A 19,551-nucleotide genomic window follows, 5' to 3' on the forward strand; every position below is an offset into this window, starting at 1 on the left:
AATACAGGTTGTCTTTTAATGTGAACAACGCCTAAGTTAAAGAAGGCTGATATGGAAAACAGCACAAATTTCAACATGAAATCATATTACTTAAAGAGAGCTTTATGGCAGAATACATGATTTGTGGCTGTGACCAAGAGTGGGAAGTCTATTAAATATGTTTAACATTAAGCACACTATTTACTTATTCAGTAACCTTTCTCATTTCTATACTACTGCTATTATTATTATTATTATTGTTTAACTTGTACAAACAATTCTGTATAGGTTGTGCTATTTGCCCTCCTACGGTGATGTCCTGAGAAATAATAAACCCGTTCTCTCTCTCTCTCTGGGGGATTTACTGTAGTCAGTGTTTTAACTAGCTCGTGTGGGGCAGGATGCGTCTTGCAGCGGAACTGCTGATCTAGTGCGCATGCAGAAGACAATGCTAAATTAGCCTATGCTGTTTACATAGAAACAAATGACAGGGAATGTTTCATAAAGATTTAATTACAATTCATGTTATTAATATTTCTAGTTATAAACAATTGTAGTTGGCTGAATTCAGAGACTCTAACCGGTATTTATCTGGCCTCTCCCGACAGTGTTGTTCTGTCGTGAATGTCTGCCTCTCTTTCAGGCTGTACCACTCCATAAAACAAGGGGGATACAACTTGACAAAATTTCTCTTGGACCTTGAGGAAACGAGACCCTTTCAAAATAACTGTATTGTTTTAGATGTCAGACTATGATAGCTTCATTACGGTGCATGCTGTTGGCGTGAGCCAATATATAATTTCACGCGTATACCTTTTAAAATCATCACGACTGCCTCTGCTTTCTACCTTGTGGGGAAGGAAGCGAAGCGGTCAGAGTACCAAACTCAATGCGGGCGAGCGGTGAGCGAGGCAGCTAGGTAGTTATACAAGCAGCCTGAGGGAGAGATATTTTAAATGGCGGAGAATATACGATCACTGTTTGATTATCGGGAACCTCCGACCCTGGATAGCGACGGAGAAGGGAGCAAACCTCCGCCGCCGCGGGGGTAAGAGCGAAAGAGTTCCCGTAGACGGCGTAGACTGTGTGTGTTGGACAGTATGGCCGAATGTTTATAGCTAGCCTGCTAACATTAGCCATCTGGCTAGCTAATGCTAATACAATTTACAACCAGCACCGTGTGATGTGTATGCGTGAGTTGGAGAAAATTGATATAATAGGACATTTAGACATGTAGCTAGCTAACTAATCTAAGTGGAAATAAATTGTCTGTGCAGCATGTACCTTAGCAAGGTTAGCTAACGTTAGCTAGCTTAATAACGCTAGCCATTTAGTCAGCCATATACCGTTAACTAGCTAACGAACTGTACAACAAACGACGAGGATATGTGTTGCTTGAGGTATTTATATATGCATGTATGTATATATGTATTCATAGTTAAAACTTGTACGTTAATTGTGTCACCTGAAGCTTTATAACTGTCTGTACGTACAAATATTGCATATCCTATGCGGTTTCACTGTGTTCGAGAAAGAGATGAGCACTGTGTATGAGTGTAGGGGGAGGGGGGGACTTGTGACTAGCACAGCAGTGTGTCTGTGTGTGTGTGTGTGTGTGTGTGTGTGAGAGAGAGAGAGAGAGGAGGTGAGTGTGTATGTGGGGGAGAGAGAGAGTGTGTGTGTGTGTGTGTGTGTGTGTGTGTGTGCGCGCGAGAGGGGGAGGAGGGTAAGGAGTGTTATGAGGCTGTGCTTGCGTGCGTGTGTGAGGGGGAGCGAGGGCAGTGTGTACTTGTGTGTGTGGGGGGAGAGAGAGAGAGAGAGAGTGTGTATGGGGGAGAGAGAGAGAGTGTGTATATGCAAGAGAGAGGGGGTGGGGAGGCTAAGCTATGTGTGTTGTGAGACTGTGTGTGTGTGGGTGTGTGTGTGTTTGTTACAGGAAGAGCCAGTGGGGGAGGGTGTGTGTGTGTGAGAGAGAGAGAGAGACACACACACACAGAGATGACAGAGTGTGTAGAGAGAAGTGTAGTGTCTGCATCCATTTTGTCTGCGAAACAGGCGGTGTATTTGAGTGTAAGTGTGTGGTAGGCAGAGCGTGTTTTTTATTCTAAAGAGCTATGTTTCTACGTGATTCATGAAGGATAACACGCGAATAGGGACAATGGGGAATGAGTATGAGAGAGTTTGAGAATTAAATGAATATTACTGAACCCACCCATTAAAATGTTTTTTTAGACCTTTTTAGAAAGGATGAATTGGTATCCTCCTGGTTGTACTGAATAATCCTGCCGTGATTCTGTTTTGATTGACACCTTAAATCCATGCAGTTTCAGTGTGTGTTTGTTTTTTAAGGGCAAACAAATTAAACTAGGTCACTCGCTATGATGATACTATATGGATATGTGAGGGGTATATACTGTGGTAATATCCTGATTGATCTGGGCCTGTTTCTTAATCGTACAATATGGGCTGCCCGTGATGCCAATGTTGATGTCCAGTCCCATTGTCCAATCAAAGGAGATGAAACCCAAGTAGCCATTTTTCTTAGTGGAAGCTATGCAGCTCATGTGTCTTCCATGTTCTGCATGTGTCTTTTGTTCTGTTTTGTGAACTTTTTTGCTCATACCCAGCATAGCATTGGCACAAGTATTTCTCTTGCAGACCATGCTCTTCTGTGTGAGAAGTGCTACACGGGGCTCAACAGGCCCAAGATCTGTTGATCCTGGCTGCCTGGCTCACAGACTGGCACACAGACTGGCGATACCCGCGGTGTCCTGGTGGGCTGGGCTACTTTCAAACGAATGCGGCTGGCGCTCAGTTCCACGCGGGTGGTCCCGCACCAGGAAAGTCTGGCGAATTCCGCGCCGCGTCCGATCGGCGTGCTGTCGTGCGTGAGTGCGTGGGCATCGCGTTCGCACGAGCCGGTGCCGCGTGGATGGTGCCTCCCTGAATGGGCACATCGGTGTGGCACATCAAACACAGCGCCGTACCGTTTCATGATTGGCCAGTTCTCACTGGAACCGGTTTGCTGGCAGAATCCTATCCAGGGTGTGTAGATTGGTAGATAGATTCCCTTTGGCTTCACCGCAGATGCAGTAAAAACAAGTCACACAATGCAGGCCGCAAACAACACAGTACAGACAATACAGGCTCAGACAACGCAGGCCACAAACGACCCAGTACATGGACAACACAACACAACAGAGCCTCACGTACCTGACCAGTACTGCAGAGTGCTGTGGTAGAGATTAATAAGCCAAAATGTTAAGGATTCATCATAGCAACGGCGTGTAGAATCGGTATGAGTCGATATCAGTCAGCAGAGGTCGTAACCTTTGAAGGAGATGTGACGCGTGTCTTTTGACCTTGACGTTCGTGTCCTCAGCATCCGTTTCGCGTCCTCCCTTCTACTTCGCCGCTTTTGTGTGGCTCGGCTGTGATTAGTTAACAGCTTTCAGATCGTGTCACTTTTCCTTGACGGATTTGTGGCCGTGGACACAGGTTCAGGAACAGAACAATATCCGTGATAAAGTCACGCCATCAATTTTACCCCGTCAGGCATTTCACAAATACGTGAGAAATGAAGTCCTCAAGTGTTCTCCTGTCGTGCGATTGATGAATGATTTTTGCAGGTAATGCATTTTTATGGAGGTATACTTTGGAGTGAATGGAGGCGAAGACATTTGTTGCATTTTTAATGCCTCTGAGTGTATTTATGTGCATGTTAAATAGGCTATATCAGGCCCACGGAGGCTAGCAGCCTCACCAGGAGGGGCTGTGTGAAATGAATCATACGTGTCAGTTGTGGTAGGCAGAATTAATTCATACAGTGTATGCCTGGTAGTGTATGCACATTGAGGGATGGTGATTTTAAATGGGCCAATCAGTGGCTCTCAATTTTTTGCTGCGGTTTACTCTCAATTTCACAATGTATATGTATACCAATCATAACCGAGCAAGTTATCGTTATATATATATATATATAGGCCTATATGTTTTTTAAAAAGTCACTGACCTAGACGGCCTTTTTCTCCCTTAATGGTGGAAAAAGCCTGCTGACTGATAGCTAATTGTCCGTCTGAATTTTCGTTCTTGCGGGCATCTGGATGATTTCTCGGTATTCGGTGAGAAAGTCGTTGCTCTGCAACACGCCCCCTCAGAAACTCCACCCTCGGGGGCAGAGAGCAGATAATGCTTTTACTGTCACACAGGCATACAGGCCAGCATTTCTGCCGCTAAACTGTCGCTAGCAGATTGTATTAGCTAATGCAAATGAATACATTAAAAAAAGTATTAAATATATACCTGTTTTACCTATTTAATGCTTTGGCAACGAGACAACAAAATTAATGTGAAATGATTGTGAATTTAGCTGTTAAATTTGAGCCAATTTCTTTACTGTCACATTTGTAATGGCTCCTGAAAACAACAGAACATTGTATAAGTCACTGAGTGTGTGTGTGTGTGTGTGCATGCGTGTATGCGTGTGTGTGTGTGTGTGTCTGTGTGTGTGGGGGGGCTTTGCTCTTCATTCTGTTTTCCCAGAATAAAGTGAGTGCATTTGCATAAGAGGCCAGCAGTGTCAGACCCCAGGCCTGGGGGGTCACAGTGTCTGCTGGTTTTTGGTGCGTTTCTACACCCGAGTGCTTAAATGAGCTAACTTTTCAATTGGCTTAAGGTCCACAAACCTTGTTTTCAAAGGCCCGTTTCCTTGACGGCAGATTGAAGGGAAACCACGGAAACCTGCAGGCACTGCAGTCCTCCAGGGGTTCAGTTCGACCCCATTGGTTGTCGATGCTTGGGACTGTTGCGTATGCTTGATTTAGGGGTCTTTGGTCAAGTGAGATGACAAGAGTTGTGGTAATGCGTGTATAGTTACTATCACTCTTTAACCAAAGGTTCTAATTTAGCCCTGCCATTGGTGCAGTGAGTGCTCCTTACGCATATCCAAATGACTTGTATTCCAGTCTGTTGAATCCATTCGGATGACGTTCCTGTTTATTGCCACTTGATGTACAATGCAGTGAATGTGTGATTACCCATTGTGATGAAGTCTAGTTGACTATGAAGCAGATTATAATATGCAGCTTTATATTCCTTTGTGTTCTTCAATAAAATGAATGAATCAATCAATCAATCTTACATTTATGTTTCCCATTTTATGATTTAATGTAATTACGGCAAGAATAGTGTGCTCCAGCCACCTATGTCCTCACCTATGACCTATCACCTGTGACCTTATATGCAGTACATTACCCAAAAGGAAATAACATCCATTGCCTCCTTGTGGCTAAACTCCAAACAATTGTACAAAGACACGCAAAATGGCTGCTACAGTGTGTGTAGTAATGTGCGTGTGTGTGTGTGTGCGCGTGTGTGTGTGTGTGTGTGTTGTAGGCGGGGCTGCGGGCGGAAGAGGAAGGGAACCCCGGTGAAAGTGTGTGACCGGGTGTATGTCACAGAAGACGAGGAGGAGAGCCTCTCTGAACACAGCTACTGCGCCGGTACTGTGGACTGCCTTCTAACTGTCCTCCATCTGTCTGTATGATGTCACACACACACACATGCGCGCACACACACACACATACACACACACACACACACGTACGCACGCACATACACACCACACACATGCGTACACACACACACACATGCGTGCACATGCACACACATATACACACACACACATGCGCGCACACACACACACACGCGTGCACATGCACACACATATACACACACACACACACACACACACACACACACCACACACATACACTCACACACACACACATGCGCGCACACACACACACACATACACATACACACGTACACGCGCGCACACACACGCGTGCACACACATACACTCACACACACACACACACACACACACACACACACACACACACACACACACACACTCGTCCGGCGCCGCTGACCTCACTTTGCTCCCTCCAGGTGACGGACAGTATCCGGAGGGGGAGGACGATCGCCTGCCTGCCCCGGACAGCCCCTACTACCTCAGCGACCCCGCTCAATTGTGGTGAGAGGAGGAGGGGGGGCCCAAAATCATCATTTCGTATGTGTGTAATCACCCTCCAGGACAATTTCTAATGTGTTGCATATGTTACTATAGTCTGAAACAAAGAAAATGCACACAACCACCCAAAATTATGTCACCCGGGTATGACACCTCCCCATGATGTCACCCAAGTATAATGCATCCCTAAGGACATCATGTCTTCGAATGGAGTTTTGTGGATACAGTTAAAAGATTTGGTTTTGATGCGCAAAAATATAGGTCACACCTGTTAAAGCGTTTTTTTTTTTTTTTCTGAATGACAATTTTCCGGTGGAGTTCCCCTTTAAGAAGGGTGATTGTGTTGTGATGTCGTTGCGCTGAATGACGAGCGGATTCCCCTGCAGCGTCTCGGAGCTGGGCGATGAAGGGGCCAGCGGCGCCAGGGCGGCCATGTTGTACGCGCCCCCGGCCAACTGCCGCATCCGAGAGGTGCACTGTGGGAGCCAGGTGCGGCTCGTCGTCATAGCGATCAGAGACATCGCCAAAGGGGAGGAGATAACGGTGGACTACAGTCTGACGGAGTGGGGAGACAACCCCATGGTAAGCATCCAATCGCAGTGATCTCAGGTGCTCTATAAATGGTGATCACGTTGCCTCAGTAGCAGTTGACCTTCAGCCTGCTAGGAATCCTGGGAATTGTATTTGAACTGCACGTAGAAGAACCAGGAAGTGCTGTCCGACAGCCCCATTTTAGAGTGTGCTGGCTATTAATAATTTCTCCTCCTCCCCTAGTCAAAGCTTTGTGTAGTTTGATGCAGTTGTATAATGGTTAGGTATTGATTGTGGTGTGCTCGTAATGAAGGTCCCGATTTCCTCTTCAGGGTTTCCACAGCTCAGTGTCTCCAGGAGGGCTGGAATGCAGCTCCGACCCCGAGAACAACATCAAGAAGGTAGAGAACACTCCTCCAAGCTTCTTCGCTGATCCGTGTGCCGCTGTTCCGTTCTGTGCGCCGCTGTTCCGTGCGCCGCTGTTCCGTGTTCCGCTGTTCCGTTCCGTGTGCCTCTGTTCTGTTTGCCGCTGATCCGTGTGCTGCTCTTCTGTGGCTCGGAATTCTTATTTTCTCAGGAATAACGCACATTTCTTTTTGTAGTCCATTAAACGAATTCCAGGCATAGCGAAACTTGGTTATCGAGTGTCGGGTCTTGTATTCTGTGTGTCCCGCAGGATTATCCCAGGGCCTGTAGGGAAATGTAGGCAGCTGGGTTGCTAAAGTAGCTGTTATTTTTAGCAAGCGTTGTTTTTTCATTTCTTATTTGAAAGGATAGCGTTCCTTATGTATCACAGAAAACGGTATCAGGCTCTTTAGTTACTGCAGTTACTCTAAGGCCTGCAAAAGCGTTATATTGTGATTGTGAATTTTGTCGATGTAAATGTTTTTAAAATGCAGTTCCTAATTAAGTTCAATTCTGGGAATTGGATTTAACCTCTGGCTACAGATCTTCTCTTTGGTAACAGGCATCACCTAAAGCACATAATGTGGGAAATGTACCAGGATTGGTGATGATATACATTCTTGTAGCTAGTGGAAGAGGAATTTTCCATTAGTGCAGCTCATCCTCCAGACATTGACGTTACACAGGTATGAGGGTTTGAGGTTCGACCGCGAGAGCAGAGCAGCCTGAGGCCATTTTCTTTTTTTCACCTCCTTCCTTTCTTTCTTTCTCCTCTTCCTCCCCGTGCCGTTAGGAGGATGAGTCCGGCCCCGTCCCCCTCTCTCTCTCCGTCTCGGACTACCTCACCCCGTCCTGGTCCCTCTCTCCGTCCTCCTCCCCGGTGTCCCACTCGGAGGCCAGCGACTCGGACCACGAGGAGGAGGAGGAGGAAGAGGAGCTGGAGGAGCTCCGGGGGCGGATGCTGCGGCGGCGCAAGAAGAGGAAGGCGCCGTACGGCTCGTCCGCCAAGCGGAAGGGCGCGCCGCGGACGCCGAGCCGGCCGCTGTCCTTCTCCCGCTCGCCGCACCCCTCCCCCCCGGCCTGCCGCCCCTCCTTCGCCGCGCCCCCCCTGCCCCCCACCACCAACATCAACAACAACATCAACATCAACATCGGGCGGGGGCGGGGCGTGGCCACCCGCCGCCAGCAGTGCCTGTACTGCGGCCGCCACTTCCGCTCGCTCGCCCGCCACCTGGAGAAGCACCACGCCCAGCAGCCCGAGGTGCGGGCCGCCATGGAGCGCGCCCAGACCTTCCCCAACCCGCCGCTCTCCCAGACGCACCCCGCCCACTCGAACCCCGCCCCCTCCCCCGCCCGCTCCCCCGCACCCGCCGCCGCCGCCGCCCCCTCGCCCGCCCTCTTCCCCAGGGAGAGGGAGGCGCAGAACGGCGGAGTCTCCTTCTCCCTCTCCCTCTCGCCCCCCTCCCTTGCTCACGCCTCCTCCGCCGCCCCGCCCAAGAAGAGCCCCGCCCTCTCCACCTCGCCCAGGAAGAGCCCGTCCGCGCCGGCCCCGCCCAAAAGGGGCCGCAGGATGAAGAAGGAGAAGGAGGAGGAGCAGGAGAAACGGGAGGCGGCTAAGGAGGAGGAGGAGGCCTCCCCCCACGGCTTCCTGGGAGGAGGGAAGGACAACGAGCCGGAACCGAACGGAGAGAAGGATGAAGAGAGTGGAGAAGAGAAGAAAGGAGAGATGTTGAGGTATGAGTTTGGATGACTGCCATTAATGATTTAATGCAGTTTTCAATGCGCTTTAAAAAGTAATATGTAAATAGTCTACTTTTTTCCTCAGTTTTTTTCATACATTTGCATAAAGCTGTTTTAACCCTTTAAGGTATGAGATCACAAATGTGATTAGAATGTTCTTAACTGAACATTCTAATGCTGATGTCACAATCACTACTGGTGACCGGAAGAGTTCTAGAACACTGACTTAGAATGTTGGGGGAAAAAAAAAACATTGTGAAAGCCCTGCTGTTGGAAGGCTCGATTGGCAGTTCTCACAGGGGCTGAGTGAAGCTCCAGGCAGGCTGAGCGGGGGGACTGAACCGTGCTGCGGCCCTCTCTTCCAGCTCCCGCAGGCCCCACATGCTGCCCCTGCTCTCCTCGCTGTCCTCCCTGGTGGCGCACCTGCGCCGGCAGCAGCACTCGTCCTTCGTCACGCTGTCGCGCCAGCCGCAGGCGGCCGAGGCCTGGCGCCTGCTGTGCCACTCCAGCCTGGCGCTGCTCATCCTCTACAACCGGCGGCGCGAGTGCGAGGTGTCCAAGCTCACCATCCAGGAGTACCGCAGCCGCGTCACGCCCCCGCCGCTGCCCGCCCCCGGCTCCGCCCCCTCCCTCACCCCGCTGGAGGCCTCGCTGTCGCCCTTCGAGCGCCAGGTGCTGTGCCACCTGCCCCGGGCCGGGGTGCTGGGGAAGCGGGGGCGGGTGCAGCCCCTCATCCTGCCCCCCCACAGCGAGCCCTGCCTGGAGCTGCTGCTGCAGACCCGGCCCGGTGTGGGGGTGGACCCGCAGAACCCCTACCTGTTCGCCCGGCCCTACCACTCCCCGGCCACGCCCCTGCGGGGGGCGGACCTCCTGCGCAGCCTGGCCCGGGCCAGCGGCACCAAGAACCCCCAGGCGCTGACCCAGACCCGCGTCCGGCGCCAGGTGGCCATCCTCACCCAGCTGCTGCTACTGGGCGAGGGGGAGGGTCAAGGGGCGGGCAGCGCCACCCAGCGCCTGGAGGACTTCCTGCAGAGGGAGTACCACGTGACCCAGAGCTGCGCCCGGATTGGCCAGGACCCGGGGCTGATGGGACGGGTGGGCCGGGTGGTGCTCTGCGGGGAACGGGACGGGGTCCTCTTCAGGGGCATGAGCCTGCACCACATCTGTCTGGAGCTGGACGGTGAGGGGGGGCGTCGATTTGGGAGGGGGGAGCGAATAAGTCTGCCTGTGCATAACTGAGTCTGTTAAATTGGAGGAAAACTGTACCCCAGGTCATTAAATACATATATTGTCACTCATTCTTATTGTGGTAGTAATGTATACCAGAAGATAACTCAGACTATGACTGTGCAGTAAACTATGGTAGCTCAAGACAAGGAAAACATGATAATGACTCTCAAAATAAAGATGAGAATCGTGTTGAGGCCGGCTTGCTTGACTGGCCGCGGATGAATTCCTGCTTTGTTTTTAAGATCGATTTTGAAAAATAAAAATAACGAGCGCTCGGGGACCATGAATGCTGGAGCTCAGTATTTTCTAGGAGGGGTGATTGCGTGTTTCTCCTGTTCGCGCCCGCTGGGCGTGTTTCTGAACGCCCCCTCGCTCTCTGTGGGTGTTTTTTCTGTGTGTGTTTCTGAACGCCCCCTCGCTCTCTCTCCGGCAGTGATGTCGGGGAACTCGGCGGACTCTCTCTCGGACGATTCGGACGCGGAGCGGAGGAAGGTTCCGGAGAAAGGGGAGCCGGCGAAGAGGGCGGCGGGGAAGAGCCAGCCCCCTCGGAGGAGGAGAACCGCCGCGCCTCCCACCTCCGCCTCCTCCGTCAGCCCCTCCCCCGCCACCTTCGCCCACAAGAGGAGAAGCGCCCAGCCCAAACCCGGTGTGTGCTGCACCTCCTTTCGTCTTCCTCTCCGTTTATTTCCCATTCTCCCCATCTTTCATTCCTCTTCTCTCCTTTTTTCTCTCTCCATCTTTCATTCCCCATTTCTCCATCTTTCTCTCCCTTTCATTCCCCTTTCTGTATTCTCTCATCCCCTTCTCTCCATCAGTCATTCCTCTCTCTTCCTTCTCCCTTGTCCCCCTCCTCAGTCTCAGTTTCTTCCTTCGGTGCTCTTCAGGCCCTGTGCTCTGAGTACTGGGGCAGCACTGAAGCAAAAACATCAAAACGCTCCAGAACTGGAGTCTGACAGCCCTGCTATAGCTTATATTATAACCTGCTATGGATGACATAAATATTGTGTATCGTAATATGGTGTAGTATATTATGTCTGTTACCATGTTATTTTAGTATTTATTTGCTGAGCTGCTCTCTTGGCCAGGTCCGAGTTGTAAAAGGGATATAGCATAGCATATTTCAATTTACTGGTTAAATAAATGAATCATGGAGTGCGTGTGTAGACAGCCAGTCAGGTGATGGGCGTTGGTGACGTGGGCGTGGTCTCTGCAGGTAAGCGTGGGGTTCTGAAGCGCCCGTGGTCGGAGGCGGAGCGGGCGGCGGTGGAGTTCCACCTGAGCAGGAACATCGCGGAGCTGCGGGTGCCGGCCAAGGCGGACTGCGAGCGCTGCCTGCAGCTCTGCCCCCTGCTGGTCACCAACCGCCGCGACTGGCGGGCCATCAAGTTCTACTGCCACAACCGCATCCAGCTGCTCAAGAAGAGGGAGCGGAGGGAGGGCGGGGCGTCCGGGCTGGGCGCGTCCGTCTGCTGAAGGGGGGCGGGGCTGGGCTCTGGCCACGCCCACCAGGAAGTAAGAGGGCGCACAGTGACTCGCTCCCATCTTCGTTAGGGGAGCGCTGAGACCTTTTTCACAGAGACCAAGCTGAGAGGGCGTGGCTGAGGCGAGGAGGTGGGGCTGAGGAGGTGCCTGCCGGTGCCTGAACTGCATGGATGGAATGCGTGTGCAGCGGGGGCCACAAGGGGGCGCCATCTTTCAGAACGGACCCTGGGGGAGCGGGGGCACAGTGGACAACGGTGGGAGAGGAGAGCTCGGAAGAGGGATTGTTTCATTATGAGAGGAGAGGAGAGGAGAGAAGGCTGGAATGTCCTAAATATCATTCAGATAGTTTGAATTCCACAGCGCTTGTCCCTGTTCCAGAAGGCCCGCTGCCCACGTCTTCAGCCTCTTGTTTATTTGAACAACCGCTCCAGTCACGGCACATTTTCCATGACTCGCTATAGCCTTACGGTATGAAGTGCATTTTGGTGTACAGGTCCACGGGACGGGCGCGCTTGTACCCCCCCCCCCCGTTCCATTAGGGTTTCCTACGAAAACGACCAATATTTAGACAGGAACAGGTGCGCACACGACGAGATACTTGAATTTAACATTTCATTTACTTTCGCTGATCGCTTTACGAAATTCGGTGGTCTTATTAAGTTTTGCAGTCGGCGAAGGAGTGCTGTTTTTGTAATGGTTATCGATATCTTTTCCCAAATGTGCTGTTGTGTACAAAATGATTTCTAAATTATTACTGTTTTTTGGCATTGTGTTCATGTCCAATGCTCTGTAGTTGAAGACCTTAGTGAGCAGGGATCCGTGTGCTTGGGATGTGATGTTCTTAGTGTTCCCATCTCTGGGGGGCTTGCAAACCCCAATATCGGAGTGGTCAATGCAGGACCGTGAAACACAAGAGCAGACCGAAATACAAGGCGACATCGCCAAATGCTCACACACGCCTGGCTAACGGTACGGTAAGAGCTAGTGCCCTGTGACAGGCAACTGGGTTCCAGACCAGGGTCAAATACGTATTTGTTTTGGATTCAAATACTTTTCTACGCTATACTGATCTTGTCTGGTGTATTGGAACCAATGAAATACTCTTTAAAAAAAGTGCAAACCCCATCTTCTGGTCATATTGGCAGGCTGAATTACACCAGGCAAGATCAATAGAGCACAGAAAAGTATTTGAATCCAAAACAAATATGTATGTGACCCAGAGTCTGCTGGATTCCCTGTAACACTCTGGTAATGGGAACAGCGGTGCATGCATTCAAACCATAAAGACAACAGTGTACAGAAACTGAACTGTGTTCAGCTTGAAGAGTCATAGGTTAAGAGTCAAAGCCGTTGCTGTTTTTAAGATACGCAGGAAGTGTAGTGTAGTGATTAAGACTGGGGAGTTCAGAGGGATGTATGTATTAACTTTACGAGAAAGTTTGTTACTGTGTCCTATGACAGGTGATTTGCAACGGATCACTTGTAAATTAAAATATTTTTTAAGAAATGTTTTCCCAAGTTCTTAAGGTGTGTACCGTGATTCTCAAGACTGTAATGTTGGTTTTCTGACCGAATAGCAGACATGTCCACCAGGTGGCGCTACCTCACAAGTAATTTCCCACCACAGAAGCATTTTTTCCCATGCAGTGTATTTATTTTACATTTATAAAAAGAGTTTAAAAAGGTACAGCATAATTTGTAATATGCTGTACCTGCATAACGAGGCAACACACTTGGCACAAGACACAAAACACAACAAAATTACAGCACATTACTCAAGTCAGAACAAGTTCAATAAAACAGTTACACCTTTGAATAAAGTTGTCGCAAATGGACCTCATTCGAATGTAGTGCAACACATTTAACAAATATTCAGTCATTATTCAATAATCAATTTGAAATTACTGTACATAGAATTCGTAAAAATGATTATTTTTTAACATTTTTTGATAACTTCTTGTTTTAGATGTAAATGCCACTTAAGATGCATGGGAGTACAGCGTAATGTGAACAAAGATCTAGACAAAAATAAAAGGTTTCTCATCGTGTCTCAATTCTTTTGGTATTTACACAGAACCTTGTCGTTAGTTAACAGAACCTTGCTTGTGGTTGTCCCCGAGTAGTGTCCAAATGCAAATTTGGAAAATTCACAAATTTTCACTAATGATATTCAGAACACTTTTTCTATTTTGATTTGTTCGTAAGTCTTGTTATTATCATGTTACTACAGAAAAGGTTGAAAAATGGAAATACACCTTTTATTCTGTGACTGCATTGGGTCCGTCTAAAATCTTCTTTTTTTGGAGGACTTTTAATGAAAATAATATTACAGTAATTTCTCTCGTGACAGGCCAAATTCCAATAGTATGCAAGTCATGGTATGATCCAGCTGCCCAGTTCTTTTATTCAAAATTTACTTTTAATTGGGTCGTAAACTGTATTTGACTGTGGTTTCAAGACCTGAGTTGTCAGGAGGGAGGGGTAAGGATTGAATCTTGTCATTTGGATTTTCCACAGTATTCACGTTTGATTCTTGCTTCACATCAGAAATAGGCTGAATAACTAGTGGTGTTGCATCACCCTTTCCTGGACCAAAGAGTGGGTAAACTTTCTCATGGAATGTAACAAAGAAAGTCAAAATATGGCTTTTTTCTTCAACATTGTAAAAGGAGATCATATTATTGTCATAATCTAAAAACACTCCCAAAGTTTTAGCTCTCAGTTTCTCAGAGAGTCTGGTTACAGGTACAGTGTTCACACTGAGTCCATTATCTCTATCTGAGGAGAAGACCAAGTAGCCTTCACTAGGGGTGAGATCTTCACAATCCCTCTTAGCTGACTCTGTGACCACACCCACAGACCAGGACATTTTCAGCCCCGTCGCCTCGTTCCACAGCCCTACCTGCCAGTAAGCCCGTCCTGAGGTAAAGCCCTCTTTCCCCAGGACAAACAAGTGGCGAGTGAACCTGTTTTTACTGGGGTCTCTTTCTTGTACCATGACTGAATCTCTTACTACTTTACAGTCCTTACTTAGCATCAGATGTTGATGAGCCGTGTCTTCATCCAGTGTGATATCCACTGTGGTGAACAAATGCATAAATCAAAATGGATGCCATCAAATCTCTAAAGATTACATTCAGAACAATGCTGTCTAAGGCTAATCCCTGTTTCAGCAGGTTCAAGATGGTGAAAACATGAATGGTGCTGTATTTTAAAGGACCTGGTGGCTTAAAATGTCCATGGGTGCCGAGCCCACAGCTGTTTTGCACTTTACAGCATTGTTGTGTCACGTAAAGCATAACTGGCTAAGCCAGTCATGATGCTCCACATGAAGTAATTCTGAAGCACCTGCTTTCTGTATAGCCAAAAATCAGCAATATTTAAATTCTACAATTTGTCTAACCAATTTCAGAAACTTTCTAGACATTAAATGGCATTGGTAAGTGATCAATACAATATTTTAAAACATATTTATAAAATAATATTATTAAATAATATTTTTAAAAATGTGAAACAAATTTCTAAACACACCATATAATTCAAACGGTCACAATATTTCATACATTACAGGCATTTTTTAGCAGACGCTCTTATCCAGAGCGACTGACACACAACTTTTGAATGTAAAATATTACCTTTTTCTTTAGCTGCTTCATCAAGACCTGCACAAAAACACACCAATGTGTCGGAGTCTGATAAGAGAAAAGTACAATATTTTAACTTTAGTATTAGATAACAGTAAGAAGTAAGGCTTTGACACAGATTCTAATGAAATGAAAATATAGTCAGCAATTTAATAACAGAACTGTAGACTTTCGCTGTAGTTGAATATGTGATCCATTCTGTAGTTACCATAGTAGCTAACCAATTATTAGCCAGAAAGCTAATAACTGTAAACATAGAACAAAATTACGTTCATAGCTAAATAATTCCATAACTCACAAAACCTTGAGACGACAGCTGTCTGAAATAGTATTTTACAGTGAGGTTGTTCAGTTAACCCTTGTTCAGTATTGGCAATATATTCAAAACCTGCTGTTCGTAATAACATGGCTCAATTTAAGCAACTGCTCAATGAAATTTTCTAAATTCTCTTACCTGTTTGTAGAAGTGGAATGCTCTCTGAAAGTGAAATACAGATTGCATTTTATTAATTTTATTATGATCTGCATAAAGATTATCAAAAAATCAATAAGGCACTAGTAAGATTAATATTCATTGTTCATTGACCCTGTAAACACCAAAACACTAGGATGCCGTACCTGGGATCTCTACTGACTCATTGCTACCTGAAACGCAGAAAACACTCAATTTACTTGACAATTTTGCCTTCGTACATAAATAGAGAATCATAAAGGTAACGCAGCACACATATTTAGAAAAATAAAGCTGACCTGTTCTTCTCTTTCTTACGAAGAGAAAAGCGGCGATGGCCATGGCGAGCAATCCAAGGACGAGCAATGCAATGAAGGCCGCCTTCCACTGACCTGACTGATCATCTGTGTGTGTACGTGTGTGTGTGTGTGTGTCTGTGAAAGAGTGAGTGAGAGAGAGAGAGAGAGAGAGAGAGAGAAGGGTTGCATCAGTGCACTAAGAAAGTAGAAAGGGCACATGGCCATGTTAAGCAGTATTAAAATGGCATGCGACTCCTAGAGAGTGCCAATACTTTACTCTGATATTGGGATTTTAAATTTTTTTTTTAAAAAAACACTAGGCTAACTTGTTGTACCCCCATACAAATTTCTATAAATAAAGAATTGGAGAAATCGGCAGGTATCATATACGGATGGACATTTTGACTCCATTGCAGTCCCGAGTAGCTGTTGTGCTTGTTCACTTGGATTAGACTCTAATATATGTTAGCGTGATTAGACTCTGCATCCACTCACCAGCTCTTGATGTGAGTAAAGCCACCCTTCCCTCTCTCCCTTCCTCCCCAGGGAGGAACACTGAGCAGGTCAGCCAGGCTGCATCAGAGGCTGGGGTGAGGATCCAGCTGAAGACTGAGACCACGCCCTGCTCTGCAGGACCGTACAGCATGGCACCGGGAGACAGGCCAGACCTCCCCTCACTGTCAGACCAGGTAAGATTGGGCCGGGGGTGCCAGCCAGACGACGCACAGCTGACGTTCACGAGACCGTCGGTAGCCTGGCGCACGGATAACAAGGGAAGTGTGCCAGTCACTGAGAGAGAGAGAGAGAGATTATTAATGTTATTCTTAAATTCATGTATTTGCATGTATGCCTGTTCATTTATTTATAATTCATGATATAACACTGTACTTTGCGTACATTGTAACGTGTTTTATAAAGCTTTGGCAACACTATGACTGTATACTGAAATATGTCATGCCAATAAAGCATTTTGAATTGAATTTAGGAGAGAGAGAAAGATAGAGAGAGAGAGAGAGGGAAAAAAACATAGGGAGACCAAGAGATATAAAGGGAGAGAAAGAAAAAGACAGAGGGAGACTGAGAGTCAGAGAGGGAGACAGAGAGAGAGAGAGAGAGAGAGAGAGGCTATCAATACAACAAAAAAGTAATTTATACACGTTTCAGTGCAAGCAACAGGAGGAAATGAACAGAAGTGAAGAGGAGAGAGGCGCAGCGAGCCGTACCCACCCGTCACATTGAGAACGACGCGCTTCGTCTTGTAGTGCAGGACGTTGCTCACGTTGCACTGAAACTCTCCCTCGTCCTCCAGCGTGACGTTCTCCAGCCTGAGAGACACGTCTCCCCCCTTCAGCCCTCCGGCCTCGGGGCCCCTCGACCCAAAAGACGCCCGCCCTCTGAAGCGGGGGTCCTGGGAGCTGTCCTGCAGCTGGCCCCCCATGTAGTGAAGGGCCGTTGTTTTGAAGGATGGCGACCGGTGCCAGCGGACCTCCATGGGCTCGGCGCTGATGGGAGGGGACAGCCAGCAGGGCAGGGTGACCGTGCTTCCCGCCCGGGCCGAGATCGGGTTGCGGGGAACCAGAACCGAAAAGGACTCTGCGAGGGACGGATGCATTGACTCATGAGAACATGCAGGTATACCACAGTACAACACGATCGCGTATTTTCAGTGTACTGCCTGATTCATTTAATTTAATTTGTCATATGTAGTGTCAAATATAAAAAATGGTTTTGAAGTCAAACAATACACTTAAATTATACTAGGGGTGACGGGCTACTTGCCCTGTTTAATAAGAACAGTTTTGATGTTTATAATTTCTGATATAAATCTTGAAATTAATTCACAGCAATAAATTAAATGGATGGTTCCATTTTACCAATGCTCTTACGCAGTAAAATGTCCAGTATTATTCAACTCTAACAGGGAACATATCAGTCCAATAGGGACGACATGTACTCCTGTAAGAGTTGATTTAACCCTGAACATTTTACTGTGGAGGGGGTATGTGATGTTGTTGGTTTGGAAGGACAGGATTACCGTGTCGTTAAAGTCTTTACCTCAGGTTATATAGTGGAACCTGCAATTGGCGTCAAGCCAGGAAAGCAGCAGAACATTTTAATGTGTAAAAAACGGGAACCCGTCTGGCAGAGCACACTCACCAGCAGCATCACAAGCCAGAGGCGTCAAAGCAGACAGGAACACGACCAGCAGCATCCCTAATAAGCAAGAATGGCAAACAGACGGATGCGAGCAATTTCAGCAGAAAAAAAAACCGATGTAACAGACATATACAGCTGTTTTTGCGGAAAGACTGAGATTCCGGGTTGCGGTAGTCGCCAACAACGCATGGATTTTTGTATTCAACACTTGATCTACGACTACTCGACATATAATTATTTCTTCCGCCAGTGTTAGGCCCTGTAGGTCAAAGTTAAACTACGTTTGGACGACGAATTTTTCAGTAGCCTAACAATAAAATGCGCAATGGAAGTACCTCATGTTAGTACCGAATAAAGGACAAACGCTTTCGGCAACACTAGCCTAATAAAAGACAATAAAAAAAAATAAATAAAATAGTAGCCTACATTGATTCAGATTCTGTGGGAGTGAGAAATTCAGTAGGCTGCGCGAGACCGTTGTTTATGTGTTACACTTTAAAAGCATAAAGCGTAGGAAATTTTAGAAAGGACAAAATGGATAGCATGCTTTCCCACAAGTCCATTTCCATAAAAATGATTTTTAAAAAGCCGAAGTCATATTCATATTATTTTTAAACAAAGAAACGTGCACATGCCTCCTTTTTACGTACCTCCTTGTCTTTCGCTTTCATTTACTTTCTGTTTCATTCATGAAGGGGGAAAAAGTCCCTACTATCCAGCAAATGTGGTCAGGAATACATAGCCACAAGTGGTGAAATAACTTCCGACCAAAAATACGACTTGTTAAAACGGTTTTGCAAATTAACTCTTTCAAAACTGACATTTTGGGTTGCAAAGGCTGCTATATCTGAGAGTACTTCTCGGGTTGATAGTGGATTAAGGGTAGATAAAAATTCACAACATTTTTTTATTTGTAAAACCACAACTTGTTATAGATATACAGAGACATAAACGTTGCTTGGCACACTAAAGATAGGCTTATTAAGAAATATAACATTTTACACAGTCCGTCTTTGTGGTTTATTCGAGCCTTCTGTGTTTAAAGTTTAAATAACCCTTGGTACAATCTAGTTCAAGACAATTGAATAAGAAATATTAAAGGTAATATGCAAGCTTACGCCTGAGAAATGCTCATAATTTCATATTGGAAAGGCCATGATCCGTGACTGCAGGTGCATGTCTAAGTGTGTTTATATGGTAGGCTACTGTGCCTAGCTGGAGTAAGCAAGCTACAACGTGGAGTAACCAAGCCGAGATGAACGTAACAAAATGGCATTAATTAGCAACGAATCTGTTGCTCTTGCTCATTCTTTCCCTCATATTCACACCCAATGGTGAGCTTTCATTAAAAATAAAAAAATAAATAATAACAATAATAATATTATTATAGTCATATTCCGTTTTTTTCTTTTACTACTATTATATATTACTAATTAGGTTACTGTTACTTTCATGATACAACTACAATCTGTGCTACTACTGCTGTTACTACTAATACTGTATGCTACTAATTATAATTACTGATACTTTAATGATACTTTAATAAAACTAGGCTACTTGTTTCATTAAAGTGCTATTACAGTAGGCTAACAGTAATTA

At 46.7% G+C, this 19,551-nt stretch overlaps 2 protein-coding genes across 4 annotated transcripts; one reads left to right on the top strand and one right to left on the bottom strand.

Annotated features, from left to right (window-relative positions):
* Positions 1 to 378: 378 nt before the first annotated feature.
* Positions 379 to 12,908, top strand: LOC135259989 (serine/arginine repetitive matrix protein 1). 2 transcript variants are annotated; one of them, XM_064345011.1, is made up of 10 exons: positions 379 to 1,027; positions 5,374 to 5,480; positions 5,932 to 6,016; positions 6,400 to 6,595; positions 6,877 to 6,945; positions 7,576 to 7,635; positions 7,743 to 8,683; positions 9,055 to 9,869; positions 10,353 to 10,565; positions 11,133 to 12,908. In XM_064345011.1, the coding sequence occupies exons 1-10, from the start codon at positions 936 to 938 to the stop codon at positions 11,390 to 11,392; spliced, it is 2,838 nt and encodes a 945-aa protein (XP_064201081.1). In that variant the 5' UTR covers positions 379 to 935; the 3' UTR covers positions 11,393 to 12,908. The 2 variants fall into 2 exon arrangements, with proteins under 2 accessions (XP_064201081.1, XP_064201082.1); XM_064345012.1 differs by lacking the exon at positions 7,576 to 7,635 and having other exon boundaries at positions 381 to 1,027.
* Positions 12,909 to 13,033: 125 nt separating this feature from the next.
* Positions 13,034 to 18,077, bottom strand: LOC135259992 (butyrophilin subfamily 1 member A1-like). 2 transcript variants are annotated; one of them, XM_064345015.1, is made up of 8 exons: positions 17,953 to 18,077; positions 17,023 to 17,388; positions 16,291 to 16,584; positions 15,796 to 15,900; positions 15,664 to 15,690; positions 15,500 to 15,523; positions 15,037 to 15,063; positions 13,034 to 14,479 (listed from the first exon to the last, which is right to left on the bottom strand). In XM_064345015.1, exons 1-8 carry the CDS (start codon positions 18,005 to 18,007, stop codon positions 13,821 to 13,823), a joined length of 1,557 nt encoding a protein of 518 aa, XP_064201085.1. In that variant the 5' UTR covers positions 18,008 to 18,077; the 3' UTR covers positions 13,034 to 13,820. The 2 variants fall into 2 exon arrangements, with proteins under 2 accessions (XP_064201085.1, XP_064201084.1); XM_064345014.1 differs by having other exon boundaries at positions 15,796 to 15,930.
* Positions 18,078 to 19,551: the final 1,474 nt, after the last annotated feature.

Source organism: Anguilla rostrata, chromosome 7 (assembly GCF_018555375.3).
Source record: "Anguilla rostrata isolate EN2019 chromosome 7, ASM1855537v3, whole genome shotgun sequence".
Lineage (NCBI taxonomy): Eukaryota > Metazoa > Chordata > Actinopteri > Anguilliformes > Anguillidae > Anguilla > Anguilla rostrata.